Source organism: Hemibagrus wyckioides, linkage group LG05 (assembly GCF_019097595.1).
Source record: "Hemibagrus wyckioides isolate EC202008001 linkage group LG05, SWU_Hwy_1.0, whole genome shotgun sequence".
Taxonomy (NCBI): Eukaryota; Metazoa; Chordata; class Actinopteri; order Siluriformes; family Bagridae; genus Hemibagrus; species Hemibagrus wyckioides.
The window spans coordinates 18183648-18203974 of NC_080714.1; the positions used below are offsets into that span (position 1 = coordinate 18183648).

Here is a 20327-nt window from a genome sequence, read left to right on the forward strand (position 1 = left end):
ATTAAATATTTTTTACTTAGCTGGTACTTTAATTTTTGTTGCAGCATGTTGATATGGCTGTAAAGTAAAGATTTAGGACCTGAATAGACTTTCATAACATTAACGTGTGTCTACTGCACTCATCCATTATAATCCTTTAAGATTCTTTTATTCCAACAAAAAAAGGACATGGAAATTCTAAAACTTGCAAAAAAGTCACTAACACCTTAGAGCTCCCGGATCCCTTCAAATCTGAGCTCAGGTTTTTCCTCTGTGTAACCTTTCACATGGTCTGTTTGTGTGAGTGGAGTATATTAGACTATATTATACTGCATCAAATCTGAATGGTTTTGTGAATGTATGTGTTTATGATGCCATGCGGCTGACTGGCATCCCATCTTCTCTTCCTGCCGTGAGCCTGGCATTCCCAGCATTCCCCAGATCCACTTTGACCCTGACCAGGTTAAAGTGTTTACGGAAAGATAAGTCAGACACAATACATAACAAAAAGAACTGAATGGTTCAACACTTTACTTCTGTCTTCAACCTCATTTTGCACAAGGACTTTTTAAAGACTAGAGGATAGGTAGAAAGTGTCAAGTCAAACACATTTCACAGAAAGGAAATAAAATGAACAAAACAAATCCAAGTAGAGGAAAAAGACTTGTCTTATTTTGTGGTGACAAATATAGAGAACTACAACAGCACACAGGAATGAGTTCAAAAGCGCTCTCAACATTCGAAATTGAAGTCCTTACACCCCAGTAGGTGCATCCTTACACTTGGTAGTAACAGTCTTTTTTCTACATCAATCGCAGTACAGATGCTACTACTCCAACAGCAGTCAGAACAGCACAAAGACAAATTCAGCAAATTACGCATCAGTTACCACTGATTAACCACTGCACACATAGGAATAAGGTTCATGGCCTATATTTACATGTTATAGAGAAAGAACTCTTACTGGGCACCTGGACTGTTGACATTGTAAACGTGTATGCAAATGGAACTGCTTTAAGACGGACACTGATCAACTGACCAGCAAAAAAAATTAAAAATCAGTAGCAATTAGATACATACATTATTTAAGAGAAGCACAATGCCCAATTTTGCACCTTAAGTGCTTTCAAAAATTATGTATTATGTATTAAAAGTTTTCTTCTGTGTTTTTGTACAAAGACATTTTTGTGATTTCTACTCTGTTATTTTGGTATATGCAGAAAAAAACCTTTGGAAATAGCTGTACTATTTACTGTTGGGTTTTCTAACTGTTCGATATTAAAAAAAAGTCATTTACTCCAAAAAAAAAAAAAAAAAATGGCTCATTACTCCATCAGTTTGGAGAAGCATACAAACTCTCAGCAGGAGGAAAATAAAGACGCCTTTGGAATGCCTCCACACATGTTCAAGTAGAACTGATTTACAGTGAATAAGTTTCTTAATGCAAAAAAGAATGGGGAGAAAAGGTATATAAAAGTAGATTGACATGACATATTTTATGCATCTGTATTATGATGAATAGCTGGTATGAACACAATCTCCAGTTACTCCCATTCATTAACAGTATTTTGTTGTGCTTTAGGCATTTGCTGGCTGTGAGGTGGGACCAGAAGGTCCTTAAAAACAAACAAACGAACAAACAAACAAACAAAAAAAACAATAAAGGTTTGTTTCTCTAAGACTACTATACTATGAAGCACTCTAGAATGACGTTCGTTCAATCCTAAATAAAACGAAACGGGCACTTCAATAAACATACTGCTTTTCTAACTGAAACAATATCACCACAAGAATCTAACAATGAACGTACATTATTTACAATACTAGTGTCCAGGACGTTTTGTTCTTTTGAACACTGCCTTGAATAAAGCCTGACATAAATGAACAAAATAGCATTATTATAATTCTCTTTATCTCTTACAAATATAAAATAGAGCAAAGTGTGACTTTAAAAATGAGAAAACAGTGACAACCATATTAATTAATACACATTTGAGTGCAAAAGTTTGCATTCCTCTTGTTTTATGGTTTCTGTTTACAAAACATAACATGCTTTTTTTTAAGGTTCAAATTACAGCACTTTCGTTGCTCTTATCAATATTAGCAATTTGAAAAAGTTCACACCTCCAATGACATGCTCTGATTTGTTTTAATGTGCTTAATTAACCAGATAACATTTTTACTTTGCTAATTCTTATTTACGCTATAAACAGTTATGAGTCAGTAGCCGTAAAAATGACCTAAAATGGAAAATACTGACCGTTACAAAACTGGTGAAGAGTGTAATAAAAAAGTGTTTTAGTGACACTATTACTAGTAGTAAAATGAAAGGGAAAAAAAGACAAAAACATAAACAAAGAGTGGAAAAATATTCTTTAAAAAATGCTTTTTGTCAGTGATACACAAAAATCCTGAAAATGCGTTTTAGAGGCAAGCGGAATTACAGAAATAACAATAACATATTTACATCACATTCTGAAATATCAAGAAACTTTTTACTCTCAGTAAATGTTGCATTGTTGATTTTATTATTTAAAAGTAAGAGTATGCAAACTTTTGCATTCAAATGTAATTAGCATAGTGTGAGTAAGACTCATTAATGCATATAAATACTCATATGCTGGCTGCTGCAAAGATCTGATGTCTTTTAGATTCTTCTTTATATAAAAGATTTCCAGATTTACAAAATACTCTAGAGCCAGTAGCATATTCTCCTGGAAAAAAAAAAATAGTATTTACCTGCATTAACTGACAAAAATGTTGCCAACAAAAAAATAAATATATATTGTTCTGAATGGGAAATGACCAGTTTCTCTGTGTCATATACATTCACCTTCTTTATAACTGACCATTCAGGTTATTAATAAGCCATATGGCCCAGCATCCAATTCCCAATTCCTTCAAAAACAAAGAAAGAAAAAGTCTTCATATTGAAACCAGTGGTTGCTTCCATGTTCACTTCAGTTTGATATGTCCATCTAGCTCTACTGAAAAACAAAGAGCAAAGAGTACAGTTGATACAGACATGTCATATGGGTGTGGCTCATGATGAATATGAGATTAGCCGATGTTAGGTTCATTTACCATATCAGGTTGGTTGCCATTGGTGCAGTGCACAGTAGAGATCTCTGTCATTTGTCGCGGTAGCTTGTTAGAGGTGACGAGTGTGTCGTCTCCTTCAGTGTCTCGTTCCGATTCTCGCTCCCTCTTACATGTGACACGCTGTGCTGCTGTGTGAAGCACACGTCCTGAAACAGAATAAAGAAGAGGTCAATGAGGGAAAATGGGTTACAATTATAATTATTATAATTATTAAAAATAATTATTTCCGTGTTATAGAACAGGAACCATCTTGGTTCCCTAAATCTGTGCTGTGCTGTGATTGAAGCTGTAAAATCCTCACTATATAAAAGCCTGTAACCACATCAAATTAAGTAATTACTGCATTACTGCATCAAGTTAAATCCAAAAAACCATCTAAATGATGCCCTTATCTTTCCTGTTTTGTTGCTTGACAAACGAAGCTTACTGTTATAGACTATATTAATTTCATTTCGAGTTTTTGTAATTGTTACCCAGTACACTCTCATGGTTATCATGTTATCTTTTAGTCCACTGTAAATAAGAATATGCATGAAAATATTGACTTTTGATATTCATGATGAAAGACTTTTCTGGACTCTAAGTCATTACCTAGATGCTGAGCAGGTGTTATGTCAACAGAGATTTTGGACTGGTAGTCTTGATTGCTATTGGAAATGGCATGGCTAGAGTCAGGTAATATGAAATCTGCTGAGACTGTCTGATGAATCTTGATTGATTGAGGCACAAAGATGGTATAAGAATTTGACAGAAACAAAATGAATCCATGTACCCAACCTGCCTTATGTCAACAGTCCAGGCTGGTGAAAGTGGTTTAGTGTTTTCTTGGCTCACTTTGGGCCTGTTAATACCAATCAGTCATCTTGTATGCCACAGAATAATTGAGTATTGTTGTTGACCCTGTGCATCACTTCATGGCCATCATTAGACCACCTTCTAAAGGCTACTTCCAGCATGATAATGCACCATGTTGCAAAGCAAAAGTTATCATGACAAGATTTCAGTGTTCTTCAATGGCCTTCCTAGTCATCATATCAGAATTCAATAGAGCATTTTCAGAATGTTGTAGAAAGGGAGATTTGCAGTATGAAAGGACATGTGAAAAAGCTGCAGAAATTGCTTGATCATACCAACATGGACGAGAATGTTTCCAACATCCATGCCATGAAGAAGCTAAGCAGTTTTGAGAGTGAAGGGAGGCCCTACCCAGTGTTTCTAATAAAGTGCTCAGTGAGTGCATTGTCCCATTATGAAACGGTTTCATTCTCTCATAGTTTCAGTCTCACCTAGCTTTTGTTGCTGCTGCATTCTGCTTGGTCCCTGGTCCTCACTGTCAAAGTTCAGCAGAATACTTCCACTCCGGTTACCACTGGCAACCGAGCTGCCTGACACGGCTGGTGCTGTCACAATGCAAATTACAAAAAGTTAAGTACTTAGAACTGAAAGAAAAGAATTGATATGTAATGCTTTGCTTGTGTCTTTAGATGTCTTTTACACAAATTCATATACATTTTGTAAGAGCAGATCACAATCTTCACTGATCGCTCCATTAATGATAATGATCATGCTAATGAATGGGTGATTGTGGAACTGTAAAGGAGAGAAAGAAAGTTTTGGCTGGGGTAAATTAGAAACAGGAAGTAGGTGCCAATTCAGGAATCACCTTTCTCCCTTTCAGTTATTTCATAAATATTGAGTGTGATACCTTCTTTAAATAGTACAGGAGGTAACTGTGAAATTGTAAATGAGGAAAACTCAGTGTAGCTTATAATGTATGCTTCTTCTTTTTTAGACCAAATGACCACAGGCTATTTCATAGTGTGAGTTATGAAAGGATCCTTTGCTGAGTTTTAAAAGTAAGTTCATTCAGGCTAGGTCAGATGGTCTTGGCTTTCATCATTCTACGTTACTTGGGTTTCAGGAAGAAGAGGTAGTGATATTTTCTGAAGAAAACCGAATTAGATGTGTGAAGTATTGCCAGATGATGCTGATTTTCACCTGGTGTGCTGGTCCCAGACTGCTGTTCTCCTGGAGAGTAGGCCATCCCGTTCCCATTCCCGTTGTGCGTAGATGGCACTGAAGCCAGAAGTCCTGCATAATTGAAAAACAGATGTCAGGATGCTCTTTACTAAAAGGAATTAATAATAATAAACATGTGGGATTTTCCAATGTTCTACTTTTTGCAATTTATTCAAACAAAATTGTCCAGACCAAAACTCACATAAGTCCCTCTCTCATACCAGGAATATTTTTAAATGACAAAGGCCATCACCAATTCTGTTGATACAGTATGTGTCAAAAATTCTCAGTATTGTTCACTGCAAAGATGTATAAAATGTTTAATCTGGAGTAGAAAAGTGAAAGCAAATGAAATTTGTATAAACTTTAAAATAAAGTTTTAAAGTCAAATGGAATTTACATTTATGCCATTTGGGAGGATGCCCTTATCCAGAGTGACTTACATGTATCGCATTTTATAAACCTGAGCAATTGAGGGTTAAGGGCCTTGCCCAAGGGACCAGCACTGGCAGCTTGACAGACCTGGGATTCAAACTCACAACCTTTCGATCAGTAGTCTGTACTGTTTGTACTGGTGAACATGGCCAATTTACTGGATAGAGTCTTTTGTGCATACAATCTGAATCTGTGAATTAAATATACACTAATGCTCAAAAGTTTGGGATCACTTGCAAATTTCTTTGTTTTCCAAAGAAAAACACATTTTCATGCAATTCACAAACAATTTTATCCATTTCACAAACAATTAAAGTTAGTGTGATGATTTTTAAAGAATGATATACATTTTTGCATAGAGACCTATTATTAGCAATTGTCAGTCAATCTCCTGGTATGGTTGCTAACTCAGGTTAATCATTTTATACGGCTAATTGATTATGAGAAAACCCTTTTGCAATTGTGTTGCACAGCTAAGAACCGTTGTACTAATAAAGCAAACAAGGAAGCATGGCATTCTTTAGGTTAGTTTAGTATCTGAACATCAGCAGTTGTTTGTTTACAGGTTAAAAATGGCCAGAAAGAAAAACTTTCATTAGAGATCTGTAAAGTCTATTGTTGTCCTTAGAAAGGAAGGCTACTCAATGCGAGAAATTGCGAGTAAACCTAAAATTTCTTATCATACTGTTAACTACTCCCTTCGGAGAGCAGCACAAACTGGCTCTAACAAGGACAGAAAAAGGAGTGTGAGGCCCCGATGCACCACTGTGCAAGAAGACAAATATCTGAAAATGTGTAGTTTAAGACAAAGACACCTCACAAGTCCTCAACTGGCAGCTGCACTAAATAGTACCCGTCAAACACCAGTGTCAGCATCAGCAATGAAGAGGAGACTTCAGGATGCTGGACTTCATGGCAGAATTGCCAAGAAAAAGCTGTATTTCAGACTGGCCAATAAAAACAAAAGACTGAGATGGGCAAAAGAGCACAGACATTGGACAATGGAAGACTGGAAGAAGGTGTTGTGGACAGATGAGTCCAGGTTTGAGGTCTTCAGATCAAACAGAAGAACATTTGTGAGACACAGAACAAATGAAAAGATGCTAGAACAGTGCTTAATACAGTCAGTCAGGCATGGTGGAGGCAGCATGATGGTCTGGAGGTTCTTTGGAGGTGGTAAAATAGGAGTATAAAAAATAAATATTATTTATTTTATATATAATATAATATATATAAAAAAAATAGGAGATTTGTACAGAGTGGAAGGGACCTTGAGGAAGGAAAGCTATCACAAGATTTTGCAACGCCAGGCCATACCCTGTGGACAACACTTGATTGGGGCCAATTTCATCCTACAACAGGATAATGACCTAAAACACACCTCTAAAATGCATCAGCAATATTTAATTGAATAAGCAGTCAGCCGGAATTCTGTCTGTAATGGAGTGGCCAGCACAGTCTCCGGATCTGAACCCTATTGAGCTGTTGTGGGAGCAGCTTGGCCGTATGGTACAGAGGAAGACTCAATCAAGCCAATTCATCTTGTGGGATATGCTCCAGGAAGCATGGGGTGTAATCTCATCAGATTATCTTGAAAAATCGACAGCTAGAATTCCTAAGGTCTGCGAGGCTGTAAATGCTGCAAAAGGTGATTTTTTGATAAAAAGTTCTTTAAAAGTTTAAAGAAAAGATTCATCTTTTTCATCAAAATCATTATTTCTAACTCTGACATGTCAGCATGTCCTGTTCTTTTGCTATATTTTCTATTCAGACTAATTTCGTGTGTTTCCTTAGAAAAAAAATCCAATTTTTATGTGATCCCAAACTTCTGAGCAGTAGTGTATATGCCTGGTGATAAACTGAATACAGTTTGCTTACATCTTAGTAAATATGTTTAGAAACTGAGCAATCCAGGAAAACCCAAAGTTAATCTCCTAACACTTTTTTTTTTGCAAAATGCTTCATCTGTCATTAAACGTAACTTAATGAAACCAACATCCAGTACAGAAATTTTGGGTAAAATCCTACCCAGTCCCCTATAACGGGAAAGTTGCTGGTAGATCTGTTTCATTCTTTCAATGTTAAGGCGACTGGCCTCTGCATGGTTCACCATGGGCTTTGGGTAATGGACTCCAATGATGCACTTTGCTGCAGTCTGCACTGAATCTGGGGCGTTCCATGGATCGTAGATATACTTGGCCGGAAAACCTCGAAGAATAGGTAAATAGCGTCTGGAAGGACAAGGAGAGATTAAACCGCAGAGTCTCATCATAGATACAGGAAAGGCTGTGTGTGGTGGTTGTCAGGTTCCCATTACAGAAAAGATGGATTTATGATTAATATGTAATACTGCATGGGTTTCTCTAATCATGTGCTTCATATTCATATATTCAGAGCATACATTGCTACACAGGAACTGATGCAAAAAATGGACTACATTCAACTCAAATCTGTTTTTTAAAACTAGACATAAATACATTTGTAGTACTGAAAAAAATAATCAAAGTACTGGTTTTGGAAAATTAAGGCAAATACTGTTGCTTTTAAAGGACATTTTTGCACACAATGTGGCAGAGTTACAGATGATCATTGTCATGTTATAATACTAATGCACATGTCACCACGCCACTATAAGGAATCAGTCAATTCAGAGCAATTCAATAAAGCCCTATTAGAATTCAGAACGTGTGGCTGAATGGATTTTTTTCTTCTGGTCCCAGGACAGAGAAAGGCCACCTACCTACAAGTTCCACCTTACCAGAGCCTGGACAGAAGGTGTTCGATGTCACCACAATGCTTGCGGACAGGCGGACGCAGTATAAACCAACAGTTTCTGCCTGTGCTGAGACACTACGGAGATTCCTACTATAACACGCGTTAGAAAGCAGAGGCAGTGACCAACCCTTCCCACCCGCTTAGTGTCCGCCAGATCCATCCAATCAAGCACCACCCCGCTCATAACCCACCCAAGCTGCCCAACTGAAACTCAGGGTTGAGTAAGAGGTTCAGGTTCACTCCCTGCCCCTCACACTGCTACTGATCGCTTTTGAGACGAAAGTGATCCCAAGCCAATGCAGAGAAACTTGCTAGCTGTCAAACGAGCAACACGGTATACTGTCCTCAGCTGCTGGGTGGCCCCCTCGTTTTACCAAAAGGGACCACAACCCTTTCGCCAGGAACATTCACATCCTGCCTGGACAAGAAATTAACAGAACCAGGAATATTTATATTGGGCATTGAGTGTTTTGGGGAAGGCCACTACATGCACCAGAAAACATCAAGAATTTGTAGGAGTTTTAGCATAGAATTTGAGCATTAATTGTGCTCTCAGAAAAAAAAGCCCAAGAAAAAAACATTCCATTATTATTGTTCTCTTGCACAGGCAGGGCTGCATTTAACACCAAGAGCACCACTAAACATTTCATAAAGAGTCTGTTAAAGAGGAGTTGCCCAAAGCTAGATAAGAATGTTGTTATCCCTGGCTTTGGACCCCGCCTCCCATCATGCCCTCTGGGAAATGCATTGGAGCTCTCTATGAAATAAATGCAGACTGGGCTTAGTATTTCCTTACCAAGCGGTTAAAATCCCTTTTGATGAAACGAGATGCTACCGAGCTAAAGAACAGGCTACTGTATTGCCCAGAGAAAAAGCATCAAGCTTCAACCAGAATCACAGCTAACAGGCTTCCAAATGCTTTGGCTAAGAATGGCTTTTGTCTTAATAGCAATCAACCACAAGTTACAAAGGGGAAAGGAAAAAATGAACTTTTCACCCAATCCCCGAGAAGACAACAAACAGATCAGAAATATACTTTAAGCTATAATGTTAATGACACACAATGCATTTGTTGAAAATAAATAAAAATAAAAATAATAACGTTATAAAGAGCAAAAAGACAGGAGAGTAAAGTCAGAGACAGTACAGAAGTGTATCCATATAAAATAAGCTACAGGCTATATTACACACTTACAGTTATACATGCCCTATAACTATCTATGTTTAACTGTTTAAAAAAAACTTACTTACCACGGCTTCTGAAAACAGCTGTCCTCAATCCTACTAATATACTTTTCTTTATCTCTCTCTAAAACAGCGGTTCAACAGCAGTAACTCATTTCTAATGAGATTCAATACTAATGAAAGGTCTGGATTAAAAATCTCTTCATGTGCAAAAGCTGTCAGTGTTACTTACTACCTAACCATATTTGGCCCACATTACCTACCTAATAAAGTCCCCGTTAGGGTCAGTGCGCCGACCAAACCCTACTGGACAGTAGCAGTGGAAAAACTGCTGAAAGAATGAGCTACAAGAGAGCCACATCCAGCTGCCCGCATTCACACTCCAGTCTGCATCCAGTAGGAGCTCCTCAAAAACCTGTCAATCACAGCTTGCATTACACATTTCTAACAATAATGGCCATGACAGTACTGCAGCAATATGTTTGACCTGCAGTTGGGTTCAAGTCTGTATCCACTACTAAGTGCGCTTTTTCATTCAGGACCAATAACCAAAAATCTCAAGAACACATATAACTATGTTTTTACAACTATTTGGAGTATACACGGGAGATTTCTTTCAGAACTAGCAGAAAAAAGAAACAAAGAAAACAACGCACATCTCTTAAACCCTTGATCTCAAACCTGGAAATTGTCATCTCTACCTGCTGCACAGCCACACTGCCCTACAAAATTACTATTTAAAAATGCTACCATATGGTTCACTGTTGGTTTTAAGTGATAAATTCTTGAATTAGAACGCTAATTATATCAGTTTTTTCATGGGAAATGTTACTTGGTTAATAATTTCTTTTTTTGTGAATACCAAACATTTAAATACCAGAAATTTAGTTCTATACATTCAACAAATCTCCCCTTATTCCATTTCATGATATATATAATCAACATCCAATATATTAGGAACACCTGTAGACCAGCACATTCATGCAGTTATCTAATCAGCAGCACAATTAAAAAACCACACAGATAAGGGACACAAGCTTCACTTAATGTTCTTTTCTAGTACCAGAAGAGCTAGACTGAGTATTTCAGAAACTGCTGATCTCCAAACACAAAAGTCTACAGTTGCTGCTGTCACATGACTGGCTGACTGAATAACGGCATAAAAGAGCAGATGTACAGGTGTTCCTAATGAAGTGGACAGTTGTTCCCTAAATGTGCAATTCACCTTCATTCCCTCCTCCCAACTGATCCACAGGTCTCCTCGGGTGAGAAAGCAAGCCACAGCATGACGAGCCAGGTGATGGATCCAGCCCTCCTGCCTCAGTTGGGTCATGATAGCATCAATCCATGGAAAACCAGTCTTAGCCTCAGCCCATTTGGCCAGTGCCTCTGGGTTCTTATCCCAGGGAATGCGCACGCAGATGGGATTGCCCTCCATCTTGTCAAATCGTGGGTTGGTGGTAGCAGCAGTGTAAAAAAATTCTCGCCAAAGCAGCTGACCATAAAGGGAGAGGGGAGGGGTACTGGTCTTCTTTACCTAGTAAAAAAAGTGAATAAGTGATTGATCTACTTGAGTCCTAAAAGTTATATTCCATTCTTGGCTTAAAAACAAACAAACTCTAAAACAAATCTCATAATTATATCCTATACTAAAAAAATAAAGAAATGATACTTTCTTCCTGTTTGTTACTGAAATTAGAAGAAATGTTGACCAACCTTTCTGTAGAGATCTGTGAGTTTGAAATAGAAGAGGCGACAGGAGAGGCAGCCAAAGCGAAGGTAAGGGCTCAGGCCTGTGGGGCTGGCCAGCAGGGAGTTGGCATTCATCCTTGGCCTCTCAAAGTTGGCCACCCAAGCCTGGAAAAGGGTCATAATCAGTGACATAAAAATAATATATTGCACCAGGCTGAAACATAACAGTCTGACTTCACATGTAGTACATGTCTATCTAAATTTCAAGGCTTCCTATTTTAATTCCTTCACCTTTCTCTCTAGGTGTCTCTCAATCCTTGTTAGTGCTTCTGTCTCCCCGCCTGGCCACACAGCAGAGGGTAGTCCTTCTGTGTCAAAGCCTGTACAAAAAGATGAAATAATTAGCACCTATTCACAAATGTTTAAATAAATAAATAAATCATAGGCATCTCACCCAGCTCTTCAAGAGAAGGCACGCCATATTTGTCCCCATGGTCTTCAGATAGAGGTGTGACGCAGCAGCCCATAAGGGTGCTAGACAAGGTCTCCACTGGCATCTCTGGTGGGTCCATACGGCTGATCAGAGTCTGGAAACGCTTGTAGGTGAGGGGTGGCTGACCTCCATTTAACTCAATGATTCTGTTAGGAAAAAAGAATGGACAAAGCAAATGGAGAAAGCGTCTTAGTGGTAGTTTGTCTGGTGAGACATTTTCAATAAGCAAATAATTTGCTAAATCATTTTATAGATTTTATTAGAATGGTATTATTTGAGGAACTTATATTTTGGCATTCTATAACACTATGGATTAAAGCATATATCATACTTGTCCAGATTGTAAAGTGTATGTGAGATCTTGACAATGACTTCCACCCCAGCCTCCATTGCAAGCTTCTTAATGGCAGCATCCCGCTCCTTTCCAAAAGGTTCTGAGTCATACTCAAAGGTCAACCTGGATATTTCCCACTCCTGAAGGGGTAAAAAGCAAAGAGGAAGGACTCAAGAGAAAACTCAAATAACTTTCAAATAATTCAAATAACCATAAAATGACCTAGTTCAAGAATAGTTTATTAGGAATCTGAGGCAGCTGGTATATTCAACGAATTTTACCTTAAACAGTCGTGGAAAAACGTTGGCTGGTTGACCTCGGATAACAAAAAGGCGTGAATTGAGCTTCCGGAGACTGGAGTCAAGATCATCTAGGCACTGAAGGAGAAATCTAGAAAAAACAAACACAAACAAATTCTCTTCCAATGTGAAGTAATACTGGCAGTTTAATGAACATTTCAGTAAGTCAGTGTACAGTGAGGGCAAAGATGTATTTGCTCATTTTTTGACTTAATCCTTGCTGCTTCAAGGTTGACAAATCATTGCTAATTCTGTGTTCTGACACCAGCATTCTAAGAAGCTGGGATATTTTTCTTTACTCTAATGAATATGTGACAAATACATACAGCACTCTTTTATTTTCAAAATAAACTTTTTATTCTTTTTTTTTTAATGTTTTTTGGCTAGGAGTCTTAGTGCTAAGTCTTACCAACTGAGTACATCTTAATTCAGCATTTAATTGAATTCTTCCTTGCAAGCATGTTCCAGATTTACCAAAATGCAAGGAGATCTCCTGTAGACCAGCCCTCTTCACGTTATTCCACAGGTTTTCAATAGGATTAAGATGTGAGCTCAGACTGAGCCATTCCAAACCGATATCTTTTGAATCCAGTTCTTTGTTGACTTGGATCTGTGCTTTGGGTCCATATTGTGCTGAAAGAGGACATTTTCCTTCATCTTCAGCTGTCCTTTTTTTCTTTTGCTTTATTTGCTTTCTTTTTGTTTGCTTGTTTGTATTTCGCTCAAACAGATTGCTTCATGAACACAGAAGAGTTTTTTAGGACCCCATTATCAAGTGCATTAATTAAATAACACATATCAATCCTAACAACTACAGGTCAAATACAGCTCACTGACTTGTTTCATTTAGCCCCCATGAACTTGAAAAAATAACAACGAAACAGCCCATGGTGTGACTACTCTATGCTTTATGCATATTATGCATAATATTATGCTCATTTATTATGAGAGCTAACAGCTTACAGTGCTAAAATACTGCCTAAACTCATCTTGTCTGCTGTGTTGTATACAAGTCACACTTACATTTATGATTCAGCTATACATGATTTCAGTGTAATGAGGACATATAAAAAAGATTTCTGTGATCATTTTAAAGCACAATCCACCATAAAACAATTTCTCCAGATAAAAAACTTTGCTATAAAATACCTTTTCAAGAGTTCACCTGAAAATAAATGCCTTCCAACTATGCAGTCTAAGGCACAGTTATACACAGAGCAGACATGAATTTGTCATGTAACCACACTACCCTCTAGCGGCAAATAGAAGTACTGCCTGTAAAAGTCAGTTGAACAAATTGTGAAAGACTGATATTCAGTCTATTCAAGGCATTTCTAAACCTGACAGCACGTGCAACACTGTCCTTTTGCAGGATTTAAATCCTAAAGCTTTTCTATAAACAGCCCCACATTCCCAGTAAGCTGCAGTCTTATCTTAGAGCTGCCAGACATTTCTATTCACAGCTTTCTTCATACACTGCCCATCTGGACATGAAGAGGTTTAAAGATATTCTTGGTTCGAACAACTGTTTGTGTACACTTTGACTCCTGAGATCATGTAAAGGATCTGAACATCATTAGTGGTCAGAGCTCCCACCTGTCGTGTGTGTGTGTGTGTGTGTGTCCACATGATTAGGCGCCATTCTTCATTTAATTTGTGAAGGTAATATTTTTTTATGGAAAAAGGAAAAAACATGCAAAAACCTAGTTGCATCGTATGGGTGCAGGTTTTCATCCTAAAAAAAAGCAAAAGCCACACCCAAGCCTATTGAAAGCCAAGATCAACAGATGGAATCAGGTTTGGTTCCTGATTGATTGGAATGAAAATCTGTTCCCATTTTGTACTTTGCGGACAAGACTGGACACCCCGTTCTAGATCCATTAAATTGTAAGGGCATTGGACTGGATTCAGGTCTGGGCTCTGGCTAGGTCATCCAAAAAAATTGATCTTCTTTCAGTTAAACCATAAATGACTGTGACTGTAATTGTGAAACCAACACTTTGAAAAAAAGCACAAAATCAAGGCCAGGTTTAGTTTTAAAAATGATGACAATAGGGGTTATTTTTCACATTCTTACATTATCATTTACAACTTGTTAAAAAAAAAAAAAAAACTATAAGCCTACATTAAAATTAGACTACACTACAATATACAGAAACAAAAACAGGAAGCATATGTGCTCTAATTCATTTGTCTGGTGTAAAAACATGCCCCTGGCCTGGTTAACCTCCCACCTGTGTCTGTGTTCTGACTGAAGTGTTCAGACTGAGACCAAAGTCAGACGGTCTGCTGGCAAAGCCGTGATTAAGGGCCAGACAGCAAAGCTCCCCATGCTCCACATAGAAAACTGCCCCCGCCCTGGCATATTTCCATTATACAACTGCCTTATATGCCACTAAACACACCTATTTTCTGAGCTTCATTCACAAAAAGCATGCATAACAATTTACAAAATCACTAAATGTTAGGAAATGAATATGAATGAATATAGTATGAATTTTCCAATTGTTTAAATATTAACAATAACTAATATTAACAAATAGTAATGCAAATTATTATATAAACTCAATAATCTATCTGACCTACAGTGTTTGTGTACTCTGAATGAGTTGTTTAAAACTCCCATTTTTCAATGCTTTGCTCAGTCATACAACACTTATATAACTGCCCTGGCCTACATATGAACGTGCAAGTGTGCAGCCACTAGAGGACATAAAATTAGCCTAGTGACCTGCTTTCAACTACAACAGAACTTCTTATACCTTCCAAAAGAAATAAAATACCTCATTTCCGGCATCGATTTCTCTGGGTCATGTGACAGTCTGCCACTACAGAGGGTGCGGCCGAAAGTTTTCGATTAAATTGAGGTGAAATCATGGGCATTGAACTAGAAAATGGGTCAGAAATACTGTGCTTGTAATGTAATCTTGTAATCTTAGAAGCTTGTGAATAAAATAAAAGCCATTCTTTTCTGATTATTCTCGTGTTCGTGTAGGTGTCAGTGACGCATCACACTGTGACAATTTTTGCTGTTCAGCAAGCATGCATGGATAAAGCACAGCATTCGAAATGATCTTTTTAACACAGTTTCCAACAGTGGTGTTATTTGATGTCTAATGCTTATACAGATAAAATGTGACGGAATTGGTTCAAAATATATTCAAAGCGCACCACTGAGACCTACTGACATAGTAAAAACACTGACAAAAAAAAAAGAGTCATTACATAGTCCATGAGGCATGCCATATTGTGGTTATTTTATTCATGAATGAGATATTTTTATTTGAAACACATATTTGTAGTGCAAAAGCAAAAATGTACTACTGCTGTCTTTTGACACGTTTGTGATCTATTTGCTGAAATAAATACTAATAATGAGGTTCTCCATCATATTATTACCTTTATTATTAGTTTAGTTTAAAGGCTCTGGTGTTCATAAAATGTTCAGTTTTAGTTTGGTAACACATTGGATGAAATATACTCAGCATTGCTGTCATGCAACAAGTCTTAAACCAGGACTGGGCAGGCCACAAGTACACATGAACCTAATGAGAGCAGATCCACTCACAGGTATATTACTTTTAATGTGTACTTTTAATTTAACTGCTGTGGGAAAATTCCATTCAGAAAATTAGCAAAGATCAATGACATTATCCATGACAGATTGCTTTCAGTTTGGACTGACTCACTGATTCACAGCTTTTCCACTTCCAGCATCTGCTAAGTCTCTTAGTTGGCCTACATCCTCACGACAATCAGTGATCAAGCTAGCGAAGGAATTATCCCCAGTCTGGCAAACTGCTATGCTGGTGGACATGTTTAAAATAGCGCCATATGGAAATGATTAGTGTGACAGCATCAGGTCTGGGGAAGTTATTTAGTTTTAGCTATGTTCATTTGGCTTTAAGACCTCAAGTAAGTGAAAAGAGAATAATTTGTGCACTGTATTACTAAAAGCACTTTGTTCCCTTAAATGCATTTAATATTTACAGCCATATGTAAATAATGCAAAAGTAGTGCACTGTTATATGGAGCCTAGTAATGTAGGGGGTTAATTAAACAATTAAAAACTGGCCTGTCAGGTACAATGCCTCAGATGGCAGTATACACATATGTGTGTGAATTAGCATGCTACATTTTGGCACACGATGCAGTTAAAATCCCGGTACAGTATGTACTCGGTCAATGGTTAACTCACATTTCAAGTTTAGGTAATGATGAAGCCTTCAGCTGAAACTTTGATTATGCAAGATTATTTGGTAAATGATACTGTAAAACAAGCTAAACATATGCTAATAATATATATAATACAATAACATACAAACACCCATATACACCCATATGTACATTTACATATATACATATATAGACTGGTATTAGAAACAGGTACTTCACAGAATCGTTTATTTTGCAAGATTTTTAAACAAAAAATTACATTACTGGGAGCATTCATAACAAAAACCCTAACAAAAAAACAAAAAAATCCTAACAAAACCCAAACACTCACTCACCTCCACCTGTTGACCCCAAGGTTGGAGGACCCAGCAAACCAGGGGTCCAGGAAGTAAACACAGCGGAGAGTACCTGCACCCCGCACTGCCTCCTGAAGTGCAGGGTTGTCATGGAGACGTAGGCCCTTCCGGAACCAGTGGATGGAATTTGGGGCCATGTTCAGCGTGTCGGCTTTACGTGATGGACAAACAGGAAAACGGTCTATTAGCAAACCTACTAATGATGTTCTGCACATTAATAAAATGCTAAACAAACATCAAACAACACATTTGCACAATAAATTGCTCATATCACCATGATCGCAGGTTTAAAAACATATCACTATACAATGAGTCTTTTATTTTATTATGTGCATGATGTATTTTATACATCAAGCACATCAAACGTAATACATGTAACATAATGCACATCACACATCATTATACAGAAATATCACACCATTCAGGATAAATAACAGTGCACACTCACTACCAAGGAGCAACAGTATCACAATCTATAACCATAGGCCAGAGGTTAAAAAAATATGTGCATATAGTTAAATGACCATTAAGCCCAGATTAGTTATCTGCTTTCCTAAATTCTCTTTTCCTCCATGACTGTGGACTGCTCCATCTTCTGGCATACATCCTGTCCATCTGTGCTATCTGCCAGAAATCTCAGTCTTTGACACTCAGCTTTCTTGGCTGCGTTTGAGTCTGATTCAAAGTGCTGACACAATTGTGATGTCCATATTGGCAGGGACTTAACACGGGGAATCCAAAAGCTATTTTGGCACAATTTAGTGATCATCTCAATGTAAGGCAATAACAGCTGCTAATCTATTTCAACTCTAACACACAGGTTCCCATATCTGATCTCAGAGTTCTCCCTCTTGTCTTGAACATTTTAGCGGTTTCTCTGCTCTAATGCACCTCATCATGTTTATCATAGCAAATTTACGGCCCTTATTGAGTTGAAGTGGGCGTGTTAGTGCAGGGAGAACACTACAAAACACAGGGAAAGGAGTACACCAGGGAACATGTTCTAACACTACATTATGCACTGTTATGACTTTAATCATTCAATCACCTGGTAGAGAAAACGTGTCTGAGAAAAAAGTTCATGAAGCAGTTATTCTAATTAAAAGCAAGAAGAAAACATCTTAACAGATGCAGAAACTTCTCACTGTTCTTAATCACCCTGTATTCCTATGTGGATGTTATTTTTTACAGTCTCTGCTTGCCAACATCTGTTATTCATCACTCTTCATAAAGCTTGATTTGAACATAAAACAGTATTATAAGCACTGCTGCCCCTGCACTCCCCTTCAGACTGTTCTCCAAATAGTACATACCGTTCACTCTCAAGACAGATTATTATGAATAAACAGAACTACTAAAAAACATAGAATAGAAAAACAGATTAAATGAAGTAGTCTAAGTATTAGACATATTATTAAGAGTCTGAGTTTTTCAGCTGTTATGTCGGTACAGCTTATAAAACATATTATACAACAACTTAGTAGCAAGAAGAATTCAATATATATATATATATATATATATATATATTTACTCATGTTAACCATCTTGAGTTATTATATTGTGAGGAAGATAAAATGATGTGTGGGAATCAGAGACATGTCGCTAAAAGCGTCGAACATCTTATGTTGTGGAAATTAGGTCACTGCAAACTGGGTGAAACTGACCAGACTCCATCCGTCTACACTGATTCACACACGTCTAAATCTGACAAAACGTCAAAATGATCACTAAGACTAGTTTAATACAAAAAGGTTTAGGTATATTCTTGAGCGATTACTGGAAAACTTTGAGAAAGAAACAGCAAAGAAATTGGGTCACCGTCGCGCGAGTTATGTAACTCCGACAAAGCGCTTTTCACTTCTTGCCCTTTTGAGCACATAATGTACAAAAAACAGACCACAGCAGATAGGTTACCTTTGAATGTTATGTCAGTCCTGAAGAAAAAACCATCTCTTCCCACGATATTTTGGGAAGGTCCACTCAAAAACCGTCGATGTTCTTGCCTTCGCCTCTGCGTACTGACCCGTCCCACTGTGCGTCTTGCTGCGTCGTGTGAGCAGCAGCGCAGGTTCTCCCTGTGTTGATTTCCCTGTGAAGGCAGCGGCCCGTGTGATTGGTCGAAACACAGTCACGTGACAGGTTCAGCCTCACGTTTAGGAAGCGTGGAGCATTACGCATTGATAAAACTGGATTTTTACAGGACCGCTTCTAACATTAAAACAGTAATATGGACATGTGGGATATACATTTGAGCACAATGAATCGGTTTATACTCCAGTTTCTTTTGTGATTAGTTTGTTATTTTCGGATTATTTGCGATTATGGTCGTGGTTGTCTAGGGCATTCCATGTATCTATTACAGCCTAGGTCTATATTCTGTACTGTGCTTGTATATATACAAGATCTAATACAAAACGCGTGATTAATAATTGATATGATTGATCGTGATTAAAATTAATTTATTCATTAATTTATCCATGCATTTGAAATTTAAGCTATTTTATGGTGCAGATAAACAAGGGGGTGCAAAAAAAAACAATACAATAAATAACAACAAAAAACACATTTTTTTAAATTTAGTTTTTTTTTCAACTTTGTTTTTAGGAGTATTTACACTATATTGCCAAAAGTTTTGGGAAACCCCTTCAAATCATTAAATTCAGGTGTTGGCCCCTTAGTTCCAGTGAAAGGAACGCTTATGCTTCAGCATACTAAGACATTTTTGGACAATTTCATGCTCCCAACTTTGTGGTAATAGTTTAGGGATGACCCCTTCCTGTTCCAACATGACTGCACACCAGTGCACAAAGCTGACTGGCCTTCAAAGAGTCCTGACCTTAACCTGATAGAACACCTTTGGGATGAATTAGAGCGGAGACTGCGAGCCCAGACCTTCTCGTCCAACGCCAGTGCCTGACCTCACAAATGATCTAGAGGAATGGTCAAAAATTCCCATAAACACACTCCTAAACCTTGTGGAAAGCTTTCCCAGAAGAGTTGAAGCACCAAAGGGTGGTCCAATTCTATATTAAATTCATGTGCATGTAAAGGCAGATGTCTGAAAACGTTTGGCAATATAGTTTATTTTTAGATTCTGTGTCTATTTAGTGGGAGTATAATTTTCTGGCATAACTATCAGGTTTAAAACTAGTATTTATCTCTGATGGTGATACAACAAGAAAAAGGAACTTTTTAAAATATTCTAAATGTAAAATTTATGATGGATATTTACTGACTTTACAAAACGATAATCTATTGCTGAAACTACAGGCTATGTTAAGAGTTGAGTGGAATTCTACTGACTACATAGAAAATAGTCAAATATTTACATTTACATAGAAGCAAATAAATAGCTTATTATGGTCCTAAGGTACTGCTTCTTCTTAGTTGCTTTGTCTCTCGAGGATGTGGTAGCTTAGTGTTTAAGGTGCTGGACTACTGTCTGGAAGGTTGAGTTTGAAGATGTATGCTCAGAAATGTCA

The 20327-nt window shown here is 37.6% G+C and overlaps 1 protein-coding gene across 2 annotated transcripts; it reads right to left on the reverse strand.

Annotated features, from left to right (window-relative positions):
• Positions 1 to 480: 480 nt before the first annotated feature.
• cry3a (cryptochrome circadian regulator 3a) lies at positions 481 to 18920 on the reverse strand. 2 transcript variants are annotated; one of them, XM_058389194.1, is made up of 14 exons: positions 18760 to 18920; positions 16825 to 16996; positions 12296 to 12404; positions 12012 to 12154; positions 11642 to 11826; positions 11479 to 11567; positions 11212 to 11352; positions 10721 to 11032; positions 9759 to 9910; positions 7564 to 7766; positions 5080 to 5172; positions 4368 to 4481; positions 3064 to 3227; positions 481 to 2963 (listed from the first exon to the last, which is right to left on the reverse strand). In XM_058389194.1, exons 2-14 carry the CDS (start codon positions 16980 to 16982, stop codon positions 2958 to 2960), a joined length of 1869 nt encoding a protein of 622 aa, XP_058245177.1. In that variant the 5' UTR covers positions 16983 to 16996; positions 18760 to 18920; the 3' UTR covers positions 481 to 2957. The 2 variants fall into 2 exon arrangements, with proteins under 2 accessions (XP_058245177.1, XP_058245178.1); XM_058389195.1 differs by having other exon boundaries at positions 481 to 2966.
• Positions 18921 to 20327: the final 1407 nt, after the last annotated feature.